The sequence below is a fragment of the Schistocerca gregaria genome, chromosome 1, assembly GCF_023897955.1.
Source record: "Schistocerca gregaria isolate iqSchGreg1 chromosome 1, iqSchGreg1.2, whole genome shotgun sequence".
NCBI lineage: Eukaryota > Metazoa > Arthropoda > Insecta > Orthoptera > Acrididae > Schistocerca > Schistocerca gregaria.
This window is the reverse complement of record NC_064920.1, coordinates 783,734,188-783,748,924: the sequence shown is the minus strand read 5'-3', so window position 1 is coordinate 783,748,924 and position 14,737 is coordinate 783,734,188. Positions and strand designations below refer to the sequence as shown.

The 14,737-nt window shown below is 39.5% G+C and overlaps 1 protein-coding gene across 2 annotated transcripts in view; it reads left to right on the top strand.

The window, feature by feature from the left end:
• The window catches only part of LOC126269060 (ubiquitin carboxyl-terminal hydrolase 8), a 228,810-nt gene that overhangs the window by 1,421 nt on the left and 212,652 nt on the right, over positions 1–14,737 (top strand). For both annotated transcript variants that reach the window (XM_049973962.1, XM_049973963.1), the window contains exon 2: positions 12,551–12,772. In XM_049973962.1, the coding sequence (XP_049829919.1) occupies positions 12,551–12,772 (222 nt within the window). The remainder of the gene's footprint in view (positions 1–12,550; positions 12,773–14,737) is intronic.

Sequence of the window (14,737 nt, the reverse complement as noted above, 5' to 3'; positions counted from 1 at the left end):
CTTTAGGTAAGATTAATTCCATGAAACCCATGACAAAGCACACACAACTAAGTTTCCAAAAAATATAATGAGAAATCAGTAATGTGAGTTACATGACATAGATAAAACAGATACTTCTACCTCATGCCATTCAAGTAAATTTTAAATACCTGCAAGAAAATCAAGTACAGAAAACACTTCAACTATTTCCCTGAATAAATACATTCTATGTCAATTACTTTTGGGAAAATATGGTGATGACCATGTCCCTTGCTTTTGGATAAAAACTTCACTGAATATTGGTATTGCTTCCGTGGCTCTTATGCTGTTACTTGTTCTCCACATTCCTGTGCTGTATTATCACACTCACTTCAGTAGTGCCCTGAAACCCATGACCTCATTTTTATTTCTGGATTTGAGTTAATTCTTGTAGTACAACTAAGGCTTTCTTCTTCATCTTCAGTTTTATCATTTCCTAACAAAGCTTTGCAAAGCAAAGTTTCTTCACAACCTAAGCTTGCTCCTTTTGTTTTTCAGATGTTTATTTTCATCTTTAAGTTCTTTGCTCATACTGATGTGAACTTTCTTCTTCTGATTTCTTACCTCTTCCTCTTCCTTTAGTCTTTCTTTTACTTCGTTGTTTGTAAGCACTTCTTCAGTACTGCCTTGTACTCTTCATTGTTTCTTCTTTGAATTGATCAAGGCCCTGCTGACTGTTTAGGTGATACAGCCTTAATATTTGCTTCTCTTAGTTTCTTCATTATTGATAATGGAGTTTGTCAGTAGCAGTAGGCCTACCCACAGATGTTGGCCCCAGCACATTTTTATGCCTACCTAATTGAGTGGGTTTGGTGTATTTCAGAGTTGTGTGGTGTAGTTGAAGATGTCTCAGATAAGGTGTGTCTCCACTGGTTCTATGATGACCAGTTGCATCTTTATGTATTGGATGGAAACCAGACCTCTTGAAGTCATGAATATTTACTTAGCTGTGAAAGAAACAGCTACAAGCTTCTTCAAAAGACTTGGGAATACACCCTTATCCATATTCTTTGAGCAGGACTTGCGGTACCATTTATTCAGGACATCTTTCCAAGCCTTCTTCATGGGGCAAATTCGCTAAAATCCAAACGTTGAAGAGCATGAGATATATTTGTAGGAAGACAGAAGAATAGCGCCATATTCTCTTGCTGTACAGGTGACATTGTAGTAAAGATGACTGCCATGCCCATCGAAGATAACAAGACACATTTTTTCATTGTTTTTGACTTGATTGACAGATACATTGAGCTATCTTTTGAATATGTAAACCTACATCCAACCAGATTCTGTGACACCATATAGTGCACCAGTTGGTCTATTTTGAACCCAAGTCCTGCGCAGGGTTCCAGCACCTGTAAAGATAACAAAGGGAGGATAATGCTCAGCATCAGCACTTGCTACAAAGAGAACATTGTACTGTAATATTCCTGTATCCTCTGAATCCCTAAATGGGACTGTGTCACTCTAGCACTTTTTTAATTATTTTATTTTATTTATTTTTTTGAGAGGGGGGGGGGGGGGGGCACACTTCACTTTTTGTAGGATCATTTGCAAGGCCTAGATTGCCAAGGTTGAAAGTTCTTTCTGGGTGCCCATTATTTTCAGGAAGTGTTTGCTGATAAAAAACGCATTAACAACAAAATGAGAAGCCCTTCGTCCTTTTGTTAAAAGCTCAGGCTTTCACTTTACTAGTTCATCCTCCATTGTTGGAACCTAACAAGAAAATCATAACTTGGTATGTCATTTTTGAAAGCAATCTTTCTACTCACTGTTTTCACCATGCGTTTTAAATCTTGTCTATCCATTGGGTACCCACATTTTTGCAAGCGCACTGAAATACCAGGAATATGTTTCTACTCTTGTTTAGATAATGCTGTACCCCCACCAGCACCTTGATGAACAGGAGGAAATTTCTTCCAATGCCTTAGTGTTTTGTATGGAATGTTGAACATTTTAGCTACAGCATACACTGACATTCTCTGTTTTATTTCTTCTCTGACCTTCTCAAGATCTCATGTGTGGATGCCATTTTCTTAGTATATGTGTGTGGCGTGATCTAGAAAGGAAAACTTAAGTTCATTGTTCGCTCCAACATACAGTTATACCCAAATTATGCCTGATTCATAAACTGTGATTTATTAACTAACGTATTACTATTTTATTAAAATTATGTTCAAAACATGTTTAAGGTGTACATACTTGAGTTTGGTTACTGTATCGCAGATACTTTCTCAACAGCAGCTCTTGAACTAAAATTCCAGGTCCTCATTGCATTGTTAAGAGAAACATACATTTATTTCAAAATGACAGTGTCACTGTGGCCAGCACAAATTATTAACACTATATTATAGCCACCTGTGAAATGTACAACATAGATTAAATCTGAATAGTCTATCTAGGAAGATTAGATTAAGTATTATGGAATAAAATTGTCATTTACCCCCAGCTTACCCCATTATATTCAAATTACCCCAACTGCGCCTTTATATAAGTGGAGGAAATAATTTCTGACCTACAGATACTTTCATTTGAGGAAAGAGGTAATAAGGAAGGAACAGGCACATGCTCCACACCTCAATGTTTGTCCACCAAGCTTCTACTTTTGCTATATATTGCAAGCTTTCTTATACATGAACAATTTTACAGTGTTTTGCGTTTGTGTTCAGTGAAAACCTCAACAGATTACCACATGTAAACCAATTGAAATTGTCACAGATCATGGGTAGGGGCACGTCTGCTGTAGTTCTGCAAGATTTTTGTGAAATAGGAAATTGATTGTAAGTACCAAGTGTGGGGATCAGCAAGACCGGTATATCTAAAGATCAGAAGCATTACCTATAATTGTATCCTTCTATCACCCAAGAGACTCATCTCCTGATGTAACCAAAAACTTAAGAGAAAGCCTTAGTTCACTTGTACATAAGTTCCCCTATCATACTGCAATCATTGGTGGAGACTTAAATCATCCATAAATTAATAGGGAAAATTACAATTTTGTTAGTAGTGGATGTGATAAGACATCCTGTGAAACATTACTAAATGCCCTATGTGAAAACTACCTAGAAGAGATTGTTCGGAACCCTACTTGTAATGGAAATATATTGCATCTACTGGCAACAAATAGACCTGATCTATTTGTGGATGTCTGCATTGAAATTTGTATCAGTGACCATGATGTGGTTGCGCAGCAATGATTCCAGAATACAAAGAATGACAAAACAATTACAAGTACAAAGGTATACATGTTCAGTAAACTAGTCAAAAAAAAAAAAATAAATCATTAGTGTTATTCCCCAATGAGGAACTTGAAACTTTCAGCATATGCGAAGAGTGTATAGAGGAAATATGGCTCAAGTTTAAAAGAATAGTTGACCTTGAACGACATAGGTATATACCCAGTAGAGCAGTTCATAATGGGAGGAATCCTCCATGGTATACAGTCACTATAAAGAAATTTCTAAATAAACAGAGATTACTGTATAATAGGTGTAAGACAAAGTATAGTGCTATAGACAGAGAGCTGCTGAATGAAACGTGTTTGGCTGTCAAGAGAGGAAAGTGCGATGCCTTCAGTGACTACCATAGCGGAATATTTTCAAATGATATTTCACAAAACTCAAAGAAACTCTGGTTATATGTAAAGGTTGTTACTGGCACCAACGTCAGTGTCTAGTACCTTGCAATTGAGGGCAGTAAAGCAAGAGTTTAAATGATTAACTCCATTTTGAAATGTTCCTTTAAAAAGGAAAACACAGGAGAATTGCTCCAATTTAATCCTCGTACCACTGAAAAGATAATGAAGTAAGTGTTAGTTTCTGCTGCCTCAGCAATATATTCTGGGCTGTGATTGCAACATCCTTCTGTGGCTGAATAAAGCTTTAATTTTATTTTGGCGATGGGGATACTTGGAGGTGGGCATTAACTGCACATGAATTTACACAAAACAACAGGAGACCACTACCATGTGATGACTCTCTTTCCAAATTTGTTACGCCCCCCATTGACGACACACGTATAATTAGAATGCCCCAGTTATGCTGCTTTGTGGCAAACATTATGACTTGTGTCCAGAATGAGATTTTCACTCTGCAGCGGAGTGTGCGCTGATATGAAACTTCCTGGCAGATTAAAACTGTGTGCCCGACCGAGACTCGAACTCGGGACCTTTGCCTTTCGCGGGCAAGTGCTCTACCAACTGAGCTACCGAAGCACGACTCACGCCTGATACTCACAGCTTTACTTCTGCCAGTATCCGTCTCCTACCTTCCAAACTTTATAGAAGCTCTCCTGCGAACCTTGCAGAACTAGCACTCCTGAAAGAAAGAATATTGCGGAGACATGGCTTAGCCACAGCCTGGGGGATGTTTCCAGAATGAGATTTTCACTCTGCAGCGGAGTGTGCGCTGATATGAAACTTCCTGGCAGATTAAAACTGTGTGCCCGACCGAGACTCGAACTCGGGACCTTTGTCTTTCGCGGGCAAGTGCTCTACCAACTGAGCTACCGAAGCACGACTCACGCCCGATACTTACAGCTTTACTTCTGCCAGTATCCGTCTCCTACCTTCCAAACTTTACAGAAGCTCTCCTGCGAACCTTGCAGAACTAGCACTCCTGAAAGAAAGGATATTGCGAAGACATGGCTTAGCCACAGCCTGGTGGATGTTTCCAGAATGAGATTTTCACTCTGTAGCGGAGTGTGCGCTGATATGAAACTTCCTGGCAGATTAAAACTGTGTGCCCGACCGGGACTCGAACTCAGGACCTTTGCCTTTCGCGGGCAAGTTCTCTACCAACTGAGCTACCGAAGCACGACTCACGCCCGATACTTACAGCTGTACTTCTGCCAGTATCCGTCTCCTACCTTCCAAACTTTACAGAAGCTCTCCTGCGAACCTTGCAGAACTAGCACTCCTGAAAGAAAGAATATTGCGGAGACATGGCTTAGCCACAGCCTGGGGGATGTTTCCAGAATGAGATTTTCACTCTGCAGCGGAGTGTGCGCTGATATGAAACTTCCTGGCAGATTAAAACTGTGTGCCCGACCGAGACTCGAACTCAGGACCTTTGCCTTTCGCGGGCAAGTGCTCTACCAACTGAGCTACCGAAGCACGACTCACGCCTGATACTCACAGCTTTACTTCTGCCAGTATCCGTCTCCTACCTTCCAAACTTTATAGAAGCTCTCCTGCGAACCTTGCAGAACTAGCACTCCTGAAAGAAAGAATATTGCGGAGACATGGCTTAGCCACAGGCTGGGGGATGTTTCCAGAATGAGATTATCACTCTGCTAGGAAGTTTCATATCAGTGCACACTCTGCTGCAGAGTGAAAATCTCATTCTGGAAACATCCCCCAGGCTGTGGCTAAGCCATGTCTCCGCAATATCCTTTCTTTCAGGAGTGCTAGTTCTGCAAGGTTCGCAGGAGAGCTTCTGTAAAGTTTGGAAGGTAGGAGACGGATACTGGCAGAAGTACAGCTGTGAGTATCGGGCGTGAGTCGTGCTTCGGTAGCTTAGTTGGTAGAGCACTTGCCCGCGAAAGGCAAAGGTCCCGAGTTCGAGTTTCGGTCGGGCACACAGTTTTAATCTGCCAGGAAGTTTCATTATGACTTGTGTACTTGCTTCCTTATCAACCAGCCAGTAGTGTCCACACCACAGACCTAATGCTACATCTTGTTTGTGAGTGTGGGCAATATATTTCAATTGAGATTTATTGTCATGACCTTGTTGGCTGCTGTCAGGGAATGGAGGGATGTCTTGTACCACACAATAAGCTGCAGAGGCCGCTGTCAGCACCTGATTGGACATTCTGAGATGACACCAAATCTTTCCAACTTCTGTTACTTTACATTCGTGTTGTTAGAAGTCCACAGGGCCCCCTCCCCCTCTCTTTCACTATTTTTACTGGCTAGATTATATTGCCAGTCTCTTTTATCATAGTGCTGGAGGGGGAGTGGTGGGGTACTGCCTGTTGGATGTAGAAGTATCACTTCCACCACTAATCAAGCCCCAGGGGTGTGTTGCAGACAAGTAGATCACCCAGTTGTGCACCGTGCTTTTCAACAAAATGTATTTGCTGAGGTTGGTACTTGACAACATTTTTCATTTGGATGTCCATTCCCAGAATCAGTTTGTGGATATTGAAATGTTATCTTCCATCATTTTACATACATCCCCTCTCAAACTAAAATTGAAAACTCTAAAGAACTGTGAAACTGTTAGCTGTTGTCTATCACTCCCAAACTTTTAGAACAATAATTTCAGTTTTAACTCAGTGTAAATCACTATTTTATATTAAATATTTTGTGGGGCGGCGTTAATTTCTGAGAAATGGAACTGATCTTGTATTTGGTAAAAGCTCTTGTGTTTCAGTACAGGTGGATACTGCATTGTTTTGAGTATTGTGTTTATCATCTCCCGGGAAGTGTTGAGATTTGTGGGTATCCGTATATTTATACTACTGGTAAGCTCCCTCCATCTGACTTGGGGCGGCAGGGTCTTCTGTAGTTGATAGGCATGGAGTGGGACTGGGAACGCAGTGGTACAGGTGACAGACAGGTCAAAGACTGTGCTTGAAATTCTATATGGGCGTACCAGATGCACCTTGTGTGCTGGACAGTATTGGGTAGGCTCTCATTATATTGCTGCTGATGCAGGATCCCATGCCAGACTGCATCAATAAGATTTGTTCATATTGACTAGGTTCTCCATGTATCTGTTTTTCCATGGATACCTTAACAATATCATCTCAATAGCCAGTTGATCGGCAAGGCAGTTTTGTGTTCTCAGTGTCAAAAGTGGGATCTCCATCTATGGTATGCTCTGTCTCCCAGTCCCATGCACCTGGTGTATTCCTCTTAGTGTTTTGAGTGGCCACATGCACATGGGATTCTGCGTATGCCTGATCTTCTACTTAAATAGTGGGAAAAACAGTATCGAATAATAACAATATGAAGAGCACACTGAAACTGCCTGCAATATGTGTCTACACACACACACACACACACACACACACACACAGTGTACTTATTTGCCACTCAACAACTCCTTCTATTGTTGATCTTGTATTTATTTTTATTTGAATATATTCCCTAATTATATTCAAAGTGACATAAGCTGAAAACAATACACTGACCATGCAAAAATTGGAAAAAATTCAATGAATATATGGATAATGACTTAAACAGTGTAGTAATATAGATGCATGAGGGTTTGAAGCAAAGAAATGGGCAAATAGGTGCTATGGAAAGACATGGAAATAAGAACTACTTCAACGTCCAAAATAAGATATGGTAAAAGACTGGAAGAATTAAAAGAATGGAGTGATGTCATGGCCAAAACTGCTATAAAATGGCATTGACATGTGTAAGAAGTGATCTCTGATAAGATATGATGATGATGATGATGATTTGCAAAAGTGATTGGGACAGTAGGGAGTCAAGCAAACTAGTATTTATCCATAGTATCATTTATAAATAAAGTTCTCAGACAGGTGGAACATAAGTTTTCAAAAGGGAGAATAGTTTCAATTATAAATGAGGAACAAATAGAGAATCGGAAAAAATGCGTAAACAGTCAGTGGGAGATACCAAAGACAAAGTTACACTGTGAGACCCAAGGATTTAGAATTTAACTTTTGAAAACTATTATTAAATATTTCAGTGACTGCAAATGTGAGAAAAAATTGAATTGAAATTAGATTTAGACAATAGTGAAAAGATAAAATTTTGAAAGGTTTCTTTCAGGTGTTTTGAGTTATGCTCGAGTAATCACAAGAAATCCATTATAAAATTTTGCTTTTCATTTCAAAAGCTGAATAGATCAAAAAGAGCATCCTGCAGTGCAGCTTAAAGCAACTGCATGTGGCAGCTGAAGCTAAAGGTCTATAAAAGTATGAAGAAGAAAGTAGATTTTGGAATATATTAGTAAAAATTATATTTATAGAAATGTGCATTGGAGTATGCTAATTGTTGTTGTTTGATATAATATGTATTTCACGATTAGATCAGATTGTGGGAAGATTGTCAAAATTTTGGGTAGTAAAGATACACACACTGAATTGTTAATCTGTGCATGTGACCAATAAATGTAGACTGTGAATTTGATTAAGAGAACCAAGATTTAGGGTACAAAGGTAACATACTGTGGTATAACTGAATCTTACAGTTCAGTCAAATTGCCTTTTGTCAGATATTTACCCCTTGCACTCTGCTGAGTAATGCTTACACCCTCAGGTGATAAAGTCTCCCTGCTATGTTGAGTTATTTGTTTAATGAGTGTTCCAAATCAGGGAAATATTTTGTTATAAAGTTTTTTAATTTATTCTTTTGAGTAGTTGATTTAATGTCAATTAATTAGGAAGAGAAATAATTATGGGGAAGGTACAGAGAAGATCCTTGTCTATTATTTATAGATTTTATGGGCTCTGCAGACCATATAATAGGGGGTTTGGAAATAGTGGGTTGATGCTGCACACGACACAAAGGCTTAACAATAGTGGGAAGTAGGGAGTGAACAGGAGTGTTTTTTGAAGGCGTTTGTTTAAGGCGCAGTGGGACAGCTACATGGCTTTTGGCAACAGGGGAAGCAAAAAAGCAAATCAAAGTGCTCCCCTCCTCTCTCCCCCCAATCTCTCTGCCACCCCTTGCTATTGTCCACAGAAAATCTCTCTTCCAGAATAGTCATTCTCACCCTGTTACGGTGTGAGGTTCAACACCTTCCACCCCCCCCCCCCCCCCCCCACACCAGGGCCATTGGGGTGACAGTGCGCCTGACAACAGGCAGCTGCCAGCACATCTCTGTTCCCCTGGCCCACTCCACACCAGCCATGGAAAAGCATTAATATAGACTTTGTGGATCCCTTCTTGAATTCCTATTCGCACTTGGTTGTGGATGTGTTATCCCCAGTTCCGTATGTTCTCTGGTGTGCATCGATTTTGGCTGAGGTAACAATTTGTATGCTTTCGAGGGTTTTTTTCTATTGAGGGGGTTGCTCGTATCTTAGTATCCAATAATGGGCCCTAGTTTGTATCACACAACTTTCAATTATTTTGTTCCATTCACAGCATTCATCATGTTGTGGCTCTGCCATTCCACCCTCAATCAAATGGCAGAATTCTTTGCTGGACAATGCCTTCTCCATTTTCTGAGCACCTATCGCTTCACACCTATGGAGAAGCAGAGCCCGGATGAGTTACTCGTTAGCCGGGAGCCACACACACTCCTCCACTTTCTGTGGCCTGCGCCACACCTGTCACGGTCAAGTTCATCCAATCACTTTGTAGCAGGATCGCTGGTGTTGCATGAGGGTTTGGTCGCCAGCCCAAGTGGATATGAGCCACTTTTGCCCACCAAGGGTGCTGTCTTTATGATGTGCATACAGCCGACACACTGTTGGCAAACCACTTTGATCAGTTGTGCCCCTGGAAGCTACCAGTCCATGGGTGTGTGCCCCCTCTGCTTCAAACCAGTCATCGTCTGCTGTGGAGGCCCCCCCCATCCTATTCACTGCCTCCTCCACATGTGGTGCTCTGCGGTCCAGCTTCCTGGCAGCAGGTGCTGATCTGCCTCTGGCCTCGGATCCATTGCCACAGCGTGCTGTTCCGGTCGGGCCACCTCCATTGAGCCCATTGCTACCATCACCTCAGCCATCATCATGAGTAGGTCCAGCCCTGTACCCTCCACATGGAATCTATCTGGTGATGACAACTACTTAGTTTCTCTTAGAATGTTTCAGTATTTGTTTTATTGAAACTTTTTTTGATATATGTTTTTCTTATATTATGTTTATCAGTTTTTAGCAGTGAGGCAAATAAGGCTGAGTGATCTGAAAGTCGTAGATCTAGACAGAATTTATGTAGTATTGAGTAATGGCAGTAAAAAGCATTTGGTATTGAAGTATTCTATAGATTAGAGAAATTGCTTTTAGGAGAGTATTGTAAGGGATAGAGGCTGGGAGGTGGGAAGAGAAGGAACTAGTACTTCACCAGTAAACCCACAATTCTTTAAAGAGTCAAACTCCTATGCACAAAACAACTACGTAATTCTGCTTACTTTACAAATGAGTTAATGTGCTAATATGTCATAAACATGTAAGTGAGAAAAAGTCTGAAATTATGTTTAAAGTTTTTTGGAACTTGCTAAGTGCCCTATCAAACACTGAATCAGTATAGTCAGGTTACCACATGCTCTGTTTTAAGAAAAAGCTAGTTTTTCATGCTTCTCAATGTTTATGACATTACATCTCCTGAAATATGTATTGAACAATGCTATAATTTTGCAGATGGATTCAGTATGTTGTTACGTGTGGATACTGTCTGAGAATGTGTTGCGAATAGACTTAGTTGTAAAAAAGTCAGGCCTGATGCTAAGGTTTTCCTGCACGAACAGTGAAAATGTAATAAATGATAAACTCTTTTCCTTACGTTATTTTGCGGAGTTTTGCCAGTGAGAAAAAGTTTCATGAAGGTTTGAAATTATTTGTAAAGTTTGTTGGAAATCACTAAGTGCTCTCATTCTCAAATACTGGATGAATATGTGCTGATCTATTTGCACACAGTGAGTTCTGTTGACTCAAGACATATATACAGTTTGTAACTATAATACTTATTTTACTGTATTAAATCTGGAACATATACCTTAATGAATTGATTATAACAACATTTTAAATACACTCAGTAATTAGATTAAATATTGACAGTCAAATTGGTAAAAGTTTTTAGCATAATTGGTGGTTCTATTTACATTGGAATGATCATAGTGAATGTAAGTAGTTGAAGTTTTAATGATGGAACTTCTCACCCATTTAACATTCTTTATCTTTATTATTCTGATAAGAATGGATAATTTAGCAAATGATATATAGATGACAACGTGGTGATACACTTATAGTTCCAGTAACGATTCTATAACAAACTGTAACTGAGAAAGACTTGTCTTCAGTGATATTTAATACAAGAATTGGAAAATAAACTTTCATTTAACCAGTTAAATCAGTACATTATAAAACACTACTAGTACACAACTATTCAACTTAAAATAATTTGAATGGCTAACATAAGTATGAACATTTACATCAGTGGCGTGAAATTGTCAGCTTTAAAACTTTTTGCACAGACGCCACCTATGTATGAGTCAATATATTTCTTGTAAGAGGATTGTGATACAATGTGAGACATACTGGATGACACTGATGAAGATATACATGCTGAAGCATGTCACCCAGTTGTTTCATGTTGAACAGTTGTAGCATTGGTATACTGAGGTAGTTGGTTAACTAAGTAATGTTTGTTTTCTTGTTCCCTGTATTAGATACCACTGAAAATTGGCTGTGCATTTACTGGTTTGGTAAATAATATATAATCAGTAGTGCAGCTTAAGATCTACAAACATGACGTTTATACAGTAGATTGAAGGTGGGAAGAACCCAAAATACAGGGTTTTTATACATGATTTCCTCAATAGCAAATGAGAATTTCATTCCTCTTTCAATCCATCTCCTATCCCCCCAGATACCTTTTCAAGATACTTAATCACAATATCCTCACCTTCTTTCTGTATGTCCTCCTCCTCACCTCTTGCTGACCTACTTTGTGCTCCCATAATTGTTCTTTCTTCTTTTTGCTTTAAGTACTGAACTTCATTGTAACATTTTGTTATTAGTGTTGTTAGAATGAATTTTCACTCTTCAGCAGTGTGTGAACTGACATGAAACTGCCAGGAAGACTAGAAGTGTGTGCTGGACCAAAAAATCAACCTTGGGACCATTGTCTTTCATGAGCAAGTGCTCTTCCAACTAATCTGCCTAAGCGAAACCCATGAACTGCCCTCACAGCTTTACTGTCGCCAGTTCCTCATTTACCAATATGGAAGGTGGGAGGTGAGGAACTGCCAGAAGTAAAGCTGTGAGGACAGATTGTGAGTTATGCTGGGTAGCACAACTGGTAGAGCATTTTCCCACGAATGGCAAAAGGTCCCCAAGTTAGAGTCTTGGTTCAGCGCACAGTTCCAGCCTACCAGGAGTTTCATCATCATTGCTGTTGGTTGCCATTTATTAATCTACTGCCTGCTTTATGCCATATTTGTTTAGTATCTTTCTTCAGTTTTCATTTATTTTGTGTTTTTGATCTACTGTTATCTGGACCTTATTTTTTCTCTCTTGCCTTGCTGTTACTCCACAATAACCAACTCTATCAACTCTCCTCCATATATCTAAGAGACTCTTCTTGACAGCACTTTGTGTAACTTGCATGTTACATTGTCAGATGTCCAGAAATGCTGTTCCTTCTTATGTTTCTTCTTCTTCTCAAAATTTTATGAGTAAGGCTCAATTGTATTTAATGCCATGTGTAAATGGTAAATCTTTCCATGGTGTATATCTGTTTCTATCATTATTCATGTTTTCCTTGTGAATGTTAAATGGTGCTATGCCATGTCATCAAAACTTCCAAACTATGGATGGAATGTAAGTCATTTTTTATTTCATTGTGAACATGCATACCAATTTGTCAGTAGTGGATGACCTTGTTTTCCAGATTACGGAAATCTGCAGCGAAAATACTTCTAGAAGCTCAACAATCCCTCAAGGATGGGGATGAGGAGAAGAGTTATGTTTTACATATGAGATACATAGAAACAATGATGTATGTTCTCAAGAGAGAAGAACCCAAGAGTAATAGAAAAGCTGATTCATTAAGAGATGCATTAAAAGAAAGCGTAATAGCTGCTGAAAAACTGTCTCTAAGTCTTGAAAAACGGTAAGTATCTGACCTGTGCAAATGATTGAGGCATAAATTTCCAATTTTACTGTTATAATTTCTTGTTTCATAAATATGGTGATAAAAAATATGTGCTGTATGATGTATTAAATGAGCATTAGCGGAATCAGCATTGCTTCGAATTGCTTATTTTCCACTGACATGAAGATAAAACTTAAGTTTTCTTATGTACATGTTCACTTCTGACATTTCCATACCATGTGTGTTTCACTCCCTCAATAGGGTAGCATAGAGTAGTGGGATTCAAGTTATTGTCTAACAGTCCAGATGTGGGTGTTCCATGGGTTCCTCGAAAGGGGATGGTTCTGTTTGAATGTGCTGTTTCCTTCCTGTCCGAGCTTGTGGTCGCTGTTTAATGATAGGACATTAACCCTAATTTCCTTTCTTATTTCCTTATCTCTTACTCCAGAAGATGAAGTATGGGAACTGCAATTTGGGTCATTTTGAATTGTGCAGTAGTGTTAATTTCTGTAACTAATTAATTGAAAGGACCTTATTTCGCAATAAATTCAAGTTGAAAGTATCGGGCATGGTTCAAGTACTCAAAAGGTGTCAAGTCAGCTATAGTGAGTCATAATGATAAAAAAGCGAACCTACTGAGCCTTACATCTGCATCCACTTACTTGAAGATTAGGTCTTATGTTAAGAATATTTGTGAAAAAAAAATTTCCTGACCAACCACAGAAATAGTTTCGAGATCAATGAATTTTTTTTTGTATTATATTTGTACATAATACAAAATAATGTATGTATGCAGACCTAAGACACAAATGAAAATTTATACCAAGGCTGAGATTCGAACCTGGGTCTCCTGCTCACTGGGCAAACACGCTAACCACTATGCCACCCTGGCACAATCCCTTTACACAACTGCACCGACTACCCTAGCATGCCTCCCTCCTCAATCCAAATTCTCTTTCACGTCTCAGCTCACTCAGTATTCCCTCCAAAATCAAACAGCATTGCAAAGGCTCTCCAGCTCTCTCAGCATCGAACAAAATGGAGGATCCTGCCTGAAACACAGTCATAGGTGCTTCAATCAAATGCTTCATTCCATAGACCTTTTCAAATCTCAAACATCTGTATGAATACTCACAGACTGAAGCAACAAATGAAAATTTGAACAAAGGCTGCAATTCAAACACATGTCTCCTGCCCACTAGGCAAACACACTAACCACTATGCCATCCTGGCATAGTGGCTTTATAAACTACATGGACTTACCCTAGCATGCCTCCCACCTCAGTTTAAATTCCCTTTGACGGCTCAGCCCACTTGGTATTCCCCCTAAACTCAAACTCTTTTTCATTAAAGCACCTGTGCCAGGATTTCAAGCAGGAACCTCCATTTTGTTTGATGCTGAAGTGCTATTCCAGTACAGTTGGAGAGCCTCTACAATGCTATCAGCATAGTTGGTAATTGGGTTGAGGAGGAAGGCATGCTAAGATAGTTCTTGTAGTTGTGCAAAGCCACTGTGCCAGAAGGCACAGTAGTTAGCACATCCGCGAAGTGAATAGGAGATCAAAGTTTGAATCCCAGCCTTGGTACAAATTTTCATTTGTTGATTCAGTCCGCATATATAGATCATAGATGTCTGAGGCTTGAAAAGGTCTCTGGAACCGTATAGCTTATTTGAAAGAATAATGTAATTGGGTATCAGCTTCTACTTCTATACCCCTTTTGCAAGTGATTGGTGAACAGATGAGCTTAAGCTCTTGCAGCACTACTGATCTTTCCACGCAACAAGTCTATTCCCTCAGGAGCATAGCAAATAAAGGCTTGAGTATGAGCCAGGCAGTCCTGTGGACTCAAACTGGGAATTGACAAGCTTCACCAGTGCTTAGTAAGTGTAACCGCCAGGCATATTACAGATATAGGGGTGATGCCATCTGCATGTAGTATATAAGGAAGAATTATGTGATGAGTTTATCATTCTGAAATTAT